We start from the raw sequence: 12,541 nt of genomic DNA, 5'->3' as shown, positions 1-12,541 counted from the left end.
ATATATCCTTCCATTTCTAATATCATAGCAAAAGTCAATGTAGCTATTTTAAGAATGCTTTACATAGGATATAAATTTTTAATAATAATATCTAATTAGTGTGATATCACAAATCTTAACTTCTTTGAATGTACTATTTGATTATTAAAATATCACTCTCTTTAGCGGAGGGGGTAGCGGAGGCGCGCGGGAGAATCCATGTCCTTCTTAGAACCGTTTCCTCTAAATACTTTTAAACCAACAGCTCTTGGCGAAAGTCTTCATCCCTTTAAGGCTAAGTTCTCGCGAGACGACAAGACGCCGGATAGCTTAATCGCACGTTGTGCCTGCGCGCGCTGGGGCAGCTCGCACTTCCGCCCGAGGCGTGTTGCGACTCACAGCAGCTGCCGGTCTCGCGTGGTGACGCAGCTGTTTTTTCTCGGCTAGGTCTGCTGTAACGGACGGAGGCCGCCTGAGCTGCGGAGTTGCAGAATCTGGCGTTCGGAGCTGCGGTTCTTGGCGAGATTTCGCGTTGCCCGTCCTCAGCCGTTTCACCGATAATCAGCGGATCGCTTTGCCAAGTGCCGGGAAGAACAAAGGAATTCGGAAGGAGACTCTCGGCTCCCGGCCGCCTTTCTCTGAGTGGCTTCGTTTCCCGCTCGCGCCTGTCCGGAGAAACTGGACTTATAACCGTCACTGGATTGTAAGTACCCGAGGCGAAGAGAGCTCACTGCGCCCCGCTTTTTGCGTATCTTTGTTCCGGGAGAGTTTGTGGATTGGGAGTATCTGCTGAGCCTTACTTTCTGTGCCGAAAATCATTCCGTAGGAGCCGCCATTTGCTTTCCCTGCGTTGTCCTGCAGCGGCAGGACAACCTCTATCTAGAGGTTGGAACTTGGCATTGCAGCTAACAGATTTAAATGGACCTGAGTAAGGCAATGCGTCATTAACGACTGGTATTGTCACAGCATATTTAGAAAGACTTGGAACTTAATTCCGAATAGACGCTTAGTTGCTCTTCTACCTAGAACTCTTTGTAATTAAAGACGTCAATTTATAAAGAACTGGTCTTTCTGTTGAAATAGCTGAAATTTTTTAGTGCAACAAGTGGTTATTAGAGAAAAACTGAGTCACAAAGAAGTAAAGATGAGTAAGAGCAAAGATGATGCTCCTCACGAAGTAGAGAGCCAGTTTATCTTACGCCTACCTCCGGAGTATGCCTCTACTGTGAGGCGGGCGATACAGTCTGGTCATGTCAACCTGAAGGACAGACTGACAATTGAGTTACACCCTGATGGGCGTCATGGAATTGTCAGAGTGGACCAGGTCCCATTGGCGTCAAAATTGGTAGATCTGCCATGTGTTATGGAAAGTTTGAAAACTATTGATAAAAAAACCTTTTACAAGACAGCTGATATCTCTCAGATGCTTGTCTGTACAGCTGATGGTGATCTCTATCCTCCTGTTGAGGAACCAGTTGCCACTGCTGATCCCAAAGCAAGCAAGAAAAAGGATAAGGACAAAGAGAAAAAGTTTATATGGAACCATGGAATTACTCTGCCTCTAAAAAATGTCAGAAAGAGAAGGTTCCGTAAGACAGCAAAGAAGAAATATATTGAGTCTCCAGATGTGGAAAAAGAAGTAAAGCGGTTGCTGAGCACAGATGCTGAAGCTGTCAGTACCCGTTGGGAAATAATTGCTGAAGATGAAACAAAAGAAGCAGAAAGTCAAGGCCTTGATATCTCTTCCCCAGGAATGTCTGGCCACAGGCAGGGCCATGACTCATTAGAACATGATGAGCTTCGGGAGATATTCAATGACCTCAGCAGCAGCAGTGAAGATGAAGATGAGACACAGCATCAAGATGAAGAAGATATAAACATCATTGACACTGAGGAAGATCTCGAAAGGCAGCTACAGCACAAGCTAAATGAGTCAGATGAACACCACCAAGAAAACGAGGGAACTAATCAGCTGGTTATGGGAATTCAGAAACAGATTGATAACATGAAAGGCAAGCTCCAAGAGACCCAGGACAGGGCAAAGCGACAGGAGGATCTCATCATGAAAGTGGAGAACCTGGCTCTCAAGAACAGATTTCAGGCTGTGCTGGATGAACTGAAACAAAAGGAAGACCGAGAAAAGGAGCAGCTCAGCTCTTTGCAAGAAGAGCTAGAATCACTCCTAGAGAAGTGAGGAGAGTTTTGATACTTAATTTCATTCCTGACAGTGGTCAGCCTTGAAAGAAAAACTTTGTTTTCATCACCTGGACTAGATAGTAAAACTTTGCAGTAGTTCCCAGTTTCCTCCACTGCCTTCTATTGGATTTGTTTTATAATTGTGAATTTCTATCTCATTTGTTTTTTGGAACCACTTCGGTGGGTGTTTGTCCTGTAGTAAGTAGGAATGTATAGACAGATAAATGTAGGGAAGTTGTAGGATTAGTGGAGTGAACAGTTCAGTTTGGTAATTAATCACAGCTTCACTGCAGGACTTTGCTGCTGTTTCTCCGTTTACCAGAAGCTGCCATTGCTACTCTGTGATGCCATCTGAGATAAATTAGTAGATTCTAGTTTGGTGGCAGTGAAGTTTGTTTACATACGTTTTCCCATGCTGTAGCTATTTTCCCAGTTATTCAAAGCAGTTTTCCACATTTTGCATTGCAAATCATTTCATAAAGTTGTTTTAACAATAAATAAAAGCAAGTAATTTTCACCTTAAAAAAAATAAAATATCACTCTTGAAATAACAATTGGCAGACGATCATAAGCTTTTTTTTGACTTCATAAACACTCTTAACAACTTATTTAATACACTATTGTCCAAGCAAGTTGATTAATAGAGAATCAAAAACATACAACTTGAAGTAGAAAAAAAAAAAGCTGTATTTATGAAGATGTTTACAATAGTTTATTTGAGGTTATTTCCAATTTTTCACCAATTTAAAAAATTGACCTCAATGAAACCATGTGAATGCAATGTTAAAAAGTATAACTATGAATCACAGAATTTAAATTTAGTATGAAAAGATAAGAATGGCAAATTATATTGAAGCTATGTGGAATTATGTTTATAGACAGCAGGAAGAGAAAATTAAAATGTAAATATTGCTTGATAGGATAATGGGATTAGAGGTGGTCTTTTACATTTTTCATTTTTATGCTAATACCTTTATAAAACCCAAAAATCTTCAAACAACACATTTTTTAAAAATTGTGGTAAACGACACAAAACAGAAAATTTATAATTTTAACCATTTTAAAGTGGACCGTTCATTGTTATGAAGTCAACAAATTTTTAAAACTTTCAGAGGGCACCTGAATAAAAGATGTGTTGTCCACTGGTGATTTTAATGTATCTGGTATATAACTAAAGTCACCACAAAACCCTTTCTGGGAAATTGGCAGATCATAAACATAAAAAATTTATTTTGCTTTTTATTAAACCTTATTGTTTTGCTGTTTCAATATTCAAATTTACTCACAAGAAAGAGTCAGTTTCATATTAGATTTGGTTTCACAAATGCTGCTCCTGCTATTCATTCTTATCACCAAAAAAAAAAAAAGACTATTTGTGACTAACGATAATATGTTACAGAAAATAAGAAGTTAAAAGGTTTTCAATCTGCATATCTGGGAACCTAAATTAAAGCATCACACAACATTTTCAAAAACAGAAAAGCCATTTGATTTGACTAAAATCTTAGTTTTAAGATGGCAGAAAGTACCTTGATAATTTTCTTTTAAGAAAGAAAGAAAACCAAGCCATTAAAGAGAAATTCTTCCAAGAGAACTGAAACATGCTATATACCTCTGACTTGGCACTCCTTCTATCTGGAGAACTTGTTTGGTAACTGTTTTCATCACAGAATGATCTAAAGTAAAATGAATTGAAATTAGAGTAATTATTTTCCAATGAGTGGCTATTTCCATTTAAAACCAAAAGCCAACTAATTATTGCTTTTCCCAGACATTTAAATATGAAATCTACATTATATAATTATACACTTATTTCCCCCTTTGTGTATTCTAATTTCTTCCTCAGAAACCTAAGATGCCATCTTGCAGACTGCCCACAGTGGCTACTATTTTGGCAGCAGCAAAGGTCAACTTGAAACATTTTGCATCTGAAGTGGCTTTGGATACCTTTGGATACAAAGTACAGTCTGAGCACCGTCCAGACGCTTAGATACCTAAAGAGCATCTAAGATATCAAACCAGGGCATCCAAGATAACAAACCAAGTCCTGATATTCCCTCAAAAGCTGCTCCTCCCATCAGCCCCCTTCTTCTAAGTGATACTACCCAGTTGCACACATAATCATCAACGACTTGTCTCCTTGTTACTATTTCCTTCATACCTCACATCTATCTGCAGGTCTTGAGAGCTACACCCTCAAAACACAACCTGAATTCAACCACTTTTCATTTGCTGCAAACTTCCAACCTAACCTAGGCCATAAACATCTCTTATTTGGAGCACTGTGATAGTCTCCTAACTGGTCTCCCTGTTCCTCTTCTTTTTTTTTTTTTTTTTTTTTTTTTTTTTTTGCTGTACACGGGCCTCTCACTGTTGTGGCCTCTCTCGTTGCGGAGCACAGGCTCCGGACGCGCAGGCTCAGCGGCCATGGCTCATGGGCCCAGTCGCTCCGCGGCATGTGGGATCTTCCTGGACCGGGGCACGAACCCGCGTCCCCGGCATCGGCAGGTGGATTCTCAACCACTGCGGCACCAGGGAAGCCCCCTGTTCCTCTTCTTTATCCTCCCAAGTCCCTTCTCTATACCAGGTCACCTTATTCAGATACGATTTGGATCATGCCTTTTTCCAGTTCAAACCCCTCTACTCATTTAGAATAATCCACATCTTTACTCTGGCCTTCAAGACTTTACAAGAGCAGACCCCTGGCTAGCTCCTTGACCTCATGTCATACCACACTCTTCTTCACTCAGTACTCTGCCCAGATTGGCCTCCTTGCTTTTCCTTAAGTACTCCACCCACCTACATGCCTACATACTCATTGCCTCCTTGTCCTGGAATGTGCTTACTCCACATCTTCCATGGCTTGCTCCTCTCTTCATTCAGGTCTCCGTTCAAATGCCACTTCTCCAGTGAAGCTGTCCCCTAACAAACCTATCCAATGGAGTCCTACCTGCTCTCCCTCACTCTCCTTACATTAAGATAGTTTTGCACTTCCTACTCTCTAAAATTATATGACTTATCTGTTTACTCATTTCTATCTGATCTCCTTCACTAGAATGTAAGTTCCATGAGGGCAAGACTTTTGTCTGTCTGGTTCACTGCTTTATCCCTAGTCCCTAAACCCGTATCTGGCACACAGAAGATGATTACAAAATTACTTGTGAATCTGACAAATGAATAAAGTACTCCTGGCAAGAATTCAGAGGCTGCACAGGAAAGAAAGAATGCTCTTGGTGGAAGCAGGCTTAGTATCTAGGTTCACCTCTATTCAGAGTAGAGATAAGAAAAATTGACAAGTATAATTCACTTTAGTTAGTACAGTAGCTGCTAAAAACATAAGGGAAGTGCAACACTAGAAAAGTACAGTTGAGGCTTGAACAACATGGGTTTGAACCTCGCGGGTCCACTGACACACGCATAGTTTTCAATACATATGTACTATCGTCCTACATGATCCAAGGTTGGTTGAATCCACAGATGTGGAACCACTGACTATAAACTTATACCCAGATCTTGAACTGTGTAGGGGTCGACACCCCTAACCCCACGTTGTTCACGGGCCAACTGTATATGATGAGGAAAGTTAAACACATTAAGTTTTAAAAAACTGTCAATACCTGAACAAATTGTTTTTGTTTTGCTATGTGTTCATCAATTTAAAAAAAGTGACCACATACCAACAAGCAGATTTTTTCTTATATCCAGAACGAGCAGAGTTCTGTTGGTTTCAGGGGCCTTTAGTAAAGCCTTTGCTCCTTCACTGGTGAGGCCGCACTGCTGCAGGTCAAGTGCTTTCGATGAAAGACAAACGTCACTTGCTAACTCTACAGATTTAACATATAGACAACTCTCATTTTCTCACGTGTGGAAGAGTCCTGCACAAGACAAGTCATGGCAGGTTTGTAATTTTGGGTATGGAAAAAAACAGAAACATATATGCACACACATAATGCATAATCCAATTTAAAAACCTCTTCTTGGATGTGCAGTGATAACCCTGGCTTTAGTACCAATAAATCATACAACGTATTTTACAATTACAGAACTGAAGAATAACTGTATATAACCTATGAGCAAAAAGCATCACAAAATGAATCTCAGTTCATAATTAGCAAGGGCGGCAGGGGCATGTAAACCTCACAAGCAAAACCTGGTGGAGCTCAGAAATGCACTGCATTCTTTTGATCATGATCTTCAGCTCCAAATCACACTTGAAACTAGTTCAAAGGGGAAAACAAAATAGAAGAAATGTAATAACTGTTAGTTTTAGAGGAAAAAAAGACAAATCTAAGAGGATACAAATAATAAAAACTTTCAACAATGTGTGAATAGAGAATACATACTAAAAACCTATCATGAAAGTAGGATGGTCAAGAACCCTCGCAGTAAAAGGTCAGACAAAACCCAGAAAAACTGATCATGAATTCTAGTAGTTCTGGGGCTGAACAACCTACTCATTTAAACCAAAGGGATCATCACTAAAGCACAGGTATTAAAAAATATTACATGAAAGGAAACTATCATGAGTCTTTTGTTTAAGTGTTGTGTGGACCATCACATTAAAATAACTGGAGTCTTTCAACACCCCCATGACGCACAGAAATAGCAAGTCAGACATACGGATCTGACAGGATATGATACAACCCTTACAAACTCTCACTACAGAAGAATGGACACAGGGTATAATTAACCAAATAGCCAAATTAATACAAACAGCCAGTAAACCTCACCAGTCAATCAAATGAATACAAAATAAAACAAAATGTGGTTATTCTCCTATCAGATGAAGCCACGATTCTGTAAGAAAAGCCTTTAAATAATGTCTATACACTTTGGATCCAACAACTCTCTTTCTAAGAATTTAACCAAAAGAAATAGTCAGAGATATAGGTAAGGATATATATCAGAGTACTATTTGTAACTGAAAAACTGGACAAAGCTTATATACAAGAATGGATAAGCTATGTGCACTGTGGCATATTCATATAATGGAATACTGAACAATCACAAAAAATGATGTAGGAGATGCAAATTTACTGACTTGCTAAAATGCTCATACTAAATTAATTGAAAAAAGTTTTAAAATTTGGAGTAATCCCACTTGCATAGAAAATGGACAGGTACTCATTTTTGTAGTTTCACATTTTTTTACAAGTGCTACAGGCCAGTGTTTGTGAGAGGCAGGCTTCCCATCTACTGTTGGGGTGGACTACAAATTGGCATAGCCTTTCTGGGTGGTAATTTGGCCATGTGTATCAAATGTCTTAAAAATAGGTCACACTTAGTCATTCCACTTGTAGTACCTTATTCTACAGAAGTAATCCCAATGGACACAGAGATGTATATACAACGTATTCACATTGTTTCTGACAGGGAAAAGCAAACAAACTGTCTAAATAGAATTGCAAAGAATTGATTAAACTATGGGACATCAATACGACGCAATACTACATGATACATCTTTAAGTGAAAAAAGCAGGAATGTGAAATAGCAAGTATACTACAATTCTATTTTTGGAATCCCTAAGTGTACATATATATTTGTAGAAGAAAAAAAGACTGAATGTATATACGCCAAAATGAACAGTGATTATATCTGGGTATTAAAATTATAGGTTCTCTTGTTACTCTGTATTTTCTGTAAAGGATATATGCAACTCTTAGAGAAAGTTGAAAAGCAAAATAAAAGCTATCAGTAAAATGAGGCTTTAAAACATCCTATCACAATAGTATCATGCCAAAAGCTAAGCATATTTCATATTAAAAATTCAATATTTTCAATTTTAGAATTTCCCTCTAAGCCATAAATCCTCACTAAGAGATTCTGCCAAAGCACTTGCACCCAGGTCACCAATGAGCGGGTTGCAGTTCAGAGTGATGCGCCTCAAACCAGCCATGCAGTCAAGATCACGTCTCCTGGAATGAAGACTCTCAGCCCAGGTTTCTTCATGCCTTCTGGTAGTCTGATACTTCAAAGATTTAATGGGATGAAATTAAGATGCTTGAATAAGGAAACAGGGTGTGCCTGAGTATGGCTTCTTATGTCAGAGATTTACACACACACACAGATCAAGCATATATGCCAGGAGCATCAGCCTGAGAAATTCAACAGTCACTTCTGCTTTACGAGTCCAGTGACCCAGATACTGCTCGGTCAGTGATTAGATTCTAGCCACTGCATTTCCTGTTTCTGAACACTTATGTAAAGTTGGACAACTCAATTACAGTCTATGAATTATTTTCCTTATCTTCTAAGTCAGGGAATTGGTTCTAAATTCTATCTTTGCTGAGGCCCTATATTTCATCATCCTGTCCTCCAATGGCCTCCAAACACCTGACTGGGCAAACCATAAGAAAACTTTTTAATATGCATCTTATTTATTAACACATTATATACACAAAGTTCCATACCTATAATTTATGTACATGATAAACTACACAGATTTTTAAAAATAATACAAAGGTAAAAATGTTCTAATATTTTCTTTTCCTAACTCCTAAGGCATTATTTTATTTTACTTATTTTTTTATAAAGATTTATTTATTTATTTGTTTGTTTGTTTGGCTGTGCTGGGTCTTTAGTTGCAGCACGCCGGATCTTTTAGTTGTGGCATGTGGGCTCTTAGTTATGGCAGGCACGTGGGATCTAGTTCCTTGAGCAGGGATCGAACCCAAGCCCCCTACATTGGGAGCACATAGTGTTAACTGCTGGACCGCCAGGGAAGTCGCAAGCATTATTTTAAAAACTATATTTACAAAATGTATCTCACATGCTACCTAGGGTGTGCACACAAGCTTTAGAGCCCTGGACTATGCAGAGCCAGTTTGATGTGCCTTGGGAAAATAATGGTTTGACATTTAAGCAAAAGTACTGTCTTGAAGACATTCAATTCTTTATATTCATAAAGTAAATTTTGGTAACAGGGAACACTGACTGTCAATGAAAAAAGTCTTATTACATTCCAGAAAAAGTAAAAGACTCAAACTGCCTTTGTTACTCTAAAAGGAAAATCATTAGTGTCATTTTTCTATTAACAATAACTTATTAAAGCTCCAAGCAGAAACAACAGCAATCACTTACACAGCGCTTAGTATGTGCTAGGCACTATTTATACAAATAAGTGCATTTAAACCTCATAATGAGGCATAGAGGTTAAGTGATTTGCCCATGGTCACTAGCTATCAAATGGGAGAAAGGGAATTTGAACCTAGGCCATTTGGCTTCCGCACCCAAGTTCCTGACTGTTTTCTACCTCAGGGGTCAATGGACTTGCCCTGTATAGGCTCAAAGAAGTTTTCAATTTTTAAAATCTAAATTTAAACATTTCCAGATTTGTGGGCTATACAGTTTCTGTTGCAACTACTCGGCCCCACTGGTGTAGGGTGAAAGGAGCCATAACTACCATGTAAACAATGGGTGCGACTATGTTCCAGAAAAACTTCCTTTACAAAGCCAGGCGACGGGCTGCATCTGGCCCACCAGCCAGAGTTTACCTATCCCTCATCTGCACCATCAAACTATTAAAAAGCCTTCATGTCAAATTATTAACTAACTTTAGGCCTAAATACAGTCATTATAACCACTGTAAAGTTGTTAAGGCATTATTTTAAAAACTGTATTTACAAATTGCTGATGTACTGACTTTTATTAGTTTAAAAACTACAACAGCTAATAAACACTTGATTCATTTAAGTCTTGAAGACTAGAATGGCATAGTTTCTTCACAGTATTACAATAAATGTTTTCAGTAAAAAAACATACATAAAAGTATTATTAGGTATTATATATTAAATCTCTTATTTCTAAAATTAAGTGGACTATCTTTCCTAAATGGTAGAATCCCAAACTGAAAACTGGTCATATTCTTTCAGCAAAATGAAAGCTGCGCTCACATGTATCAAAAGGCAAAAATTAGGGCTTCCCTGGTGGCGCAGTGGTTGAGAGTCCGCCTGCCAATGCAGGGGACATGGGTTCGTGCCCCGGTCCGGGAAGATCCCACATGCTGCGGAGTGGCTAGGTCCGTGAGCCATGGCCGCTGAGCCTGCGCGTCCAGAGCCTGTGCTCCGCAACGGGAGAGGCCACAACAGTACCACACACACACACAAAAAAAGACAAAAATTAACTGCCCTCTGTATCAATATATTAATGTGTTTCAATCACATATGTTTTCATGAAAGTTTAAACATAAAATCACCTTTAAGATCTAGGCCATGTGATCTGCTCCATGCCATGTCAGAATACACCCCGTGACGTTTACTTAACTTGTCTTAAGTGTGATAGAATTCTTTATACCTTGACAAATAACTAAAAGGAAACAAAAAAAACCCACACACACAATAAGATGAAGAGCCTATACATTTGTCAATCTTGACTTATTTGCTTTTCTTGAGTCAGTTGGAGGTTTATAGCCACATTCTCAAAATCATTAACTACAATCTTCCCAAACAGGTAATTGATGAACAGATGCATTCTAAAACTTGTCAGTAACAAAGTGCTATTCCACTTTACAGCAACAGTTTAATTCTATTTAGATACTAAAACTGAATACACTGAATACTGCAAACTTGATTCGCAACCACTCAGCAAAGTACTACATACATTTTCAGATATAGGAAAAAAAAGAAAAAAAAGAAAAAGCATACGATTCTTCCTATTTTCATTTCCAAAGATACATCCCAATCTTAATGATCAATCAGCGATTTAAACGTCAACTGTAAACCCAGTATACTGCTGCTATGCAGTGTACTAGAGCAATAGAAGAGAGAGGACCTCAAACTCTCTGTTCCCTCAAATTCAAAGGCAGGCTTCCTGACCCCTCCAGACCACTACTGGACACATGGAAGGCACACTAATGTTTCAGGACCCCAACCAACAGTCACCTGCTTTGTGATTACTTCCATGACACACCCTCACCAACACCAGAGTTTGCTGCTCCTACGGGACGTTACATGTATTTACTATTTTAACACATACCACAGTGCATCATAATTATGATTGCAGATAGATGTTCTAACAATTGAAAGAGAATGATGACTTTTTTGCTCTTTACATCTTGCTATTTCCCTTCCCATAATATTTCTTGAAGCGAAACCGTAAAATATAGACAAACACAAAAAACAGAAAATATACAAAAGGTGTGCTTTGCACCTTAACGCAAACTTAAGTAAAATTAGTTCTGACAGTATCCAGCATGACAAACTTCCATGGTACAAATGAGAATGGACCAAGGTTTGAGCAGGTACAGGAGACAATCCAGGCATGAACAACACCAAGGAAAGGTAGACAGGAAGTAACATGGTGTGTAGGAAATCACGAGACCAGTCTGATGGGAAGAGACTTAAACAAGACTGAAACTCACTTTCTAAACCTCCATCTCCAGTTGGACAATTCGCAGGACACAGGTGCACCAAAGTGGCCAATTTATTCAATCCCTTTAATATGGAGGAAGAGTTTAAAATTTTACTGGTTTAATTTGCCCCAATAGCAACTCTCAACAGTTATGGCCTCTGTCGTCGGAGCTTTGTATGAAATTAAGTCAAAGTGTGGAGCTCCTTTGCCTTTTTTTTTTTCTCCTTAAAAAAGAAAAGAAACAATTGTTCCGAGTAAAAACAAACATATTCCAAAGCATGTGTACATTGAAAAGTAAAGAAACTTTATTAACAACTTCATAAAAACTGACTTAAAAGTTTAAAAAGAAAAAAACATGTTTCGAAGTCCTTCCGACTGGAGTCGGGTCTCATAGTGTCCTTTCTTTACAGAAATAGTCGTATTATGACACATATGCGCAAGGATTAACACCATGACACACTGTACACGGCGGGCTCCGGCGAGCTCACCAGGCGTCGTCTGAGTCCAGGTCTCTGGGGAGGATCCACTCCACGGATGAGCCCAGCAGAGTCTGAAGCTCGTTCGTGAACTCCACCACATCTAAGAGCTCCTTACTTTCCGGATTAAAGGACTCCAGGTCTTTGGGGCAAGAGAATAAGAGACTTGCTGACACTTGCCGGTAGAACTCGGCCTCCGCGATGGTGACAATTTCCACATTTGGAAAATTGCAGCGGAATATGCAGGAGGACATTTGCAGTTTCTTGAGCAGGTCTGAGAGCAACAGCCAGTTACGAGGCCTACACCAGAGAAAGGACAGTGGTTTGAGTTTCCGGCAAAATGAGAGGCGCTCCCAACTATGAACTACCCGTCTCCTGGCGGTGAAAGGGCCTGCTCCTTCCACTTTGATTACCCCACCCCCACCCCACTTCTCACTGTCCTTAGAAGATCTACTTCTTCTTTTTCTTTTTTAATTTTATTTATTTATTTATTTTTGGCTGCATTGGGCCTGTTGCTGTGCACGGGCTTTCTCTAGTTGTG

At 39.2% G+C, this 12,541-nt stretch overlaps 1 protein-coding gene and 1 pseudogene across 2 annotated transcripts in view; one reads left to right on the top strand and one right to left on the bottom strand.

The window, feature by feature from the left end:
- LOC308610414 (centrosomal protein of 78 kDa-like) overlaps positions 1-11,956 on the bottom strand; it is a 30,574-nt pseudogene extending 18,618 nt beyond the window's left edge. The window contains exons 1-8 of the transcript in view: positions 11,933-11,956; positions 11,535-11,607; positions 10,371-10,480; positions 7,970-8,144; positions 5,853-5,966; positions 3,788-3,851; positions 780-858; positions 320-675 (exon numbers count right to left, since the gene is read on the bottom strand). The product of the transcript in view is annotated as a centrosomal protein of 78 kDa-like (transcript). The remainder of the gene's footprint in view (positions 1-319; positions 676-779; positions 859-3,787; positions 3,852-5,852; positions 5,967-7,969; positions 8,145-10,370; positions 10,481-11,534; positions 11,608-11,932) is intronic.
- LOC308610415 (transcription initiation factor TFIID subunit 7-like) lies at positions 271-2,764 on the top strand. The gene has a single exon (XM_081259560.1). It carries the CDS (start codon positions 1,124-1,126, stop codon positions 2,171-2,173), a length of 1,050 nt encoding a protein of 349 aa, XP_081115686.1. The 5' UTR covers positions 271-1,123; the 3' UTR covers positions 2,174-2,764.
- Positions 11,957-12,541: the final 585 nt, after the last annotated feature.

Source organism: Mesoplodon bidens, assembly GCF_964165515.1.
Source record: "Mesoplodon bidens genome assembly, contig: HAP1_SCAFFOLD_759, whole genome shotgun sequence".
Lineage (NCBI taxonomy): Eukaryota > Metazoa > Chordata > Mammalia > Artiodactyla > Ziphiidae > Mesoplodon > Mesoplodon bidens.
The sequence above is the reverse complement of the archived record's forward strand: the minus strand, read 5'-3'. Positions and strand labels throughout refer to the sequence as shown.

Bases quoted from the DNA above. Each gene is read 5' to 3' on its own strand.
- LOC308610415 (XM_081259560.1), top strand. From the start codon at position 1,124: ATGAGTAAGAGCAAAGATGATGCTCCTCACGAAGTAGAGAGCCAGTTT.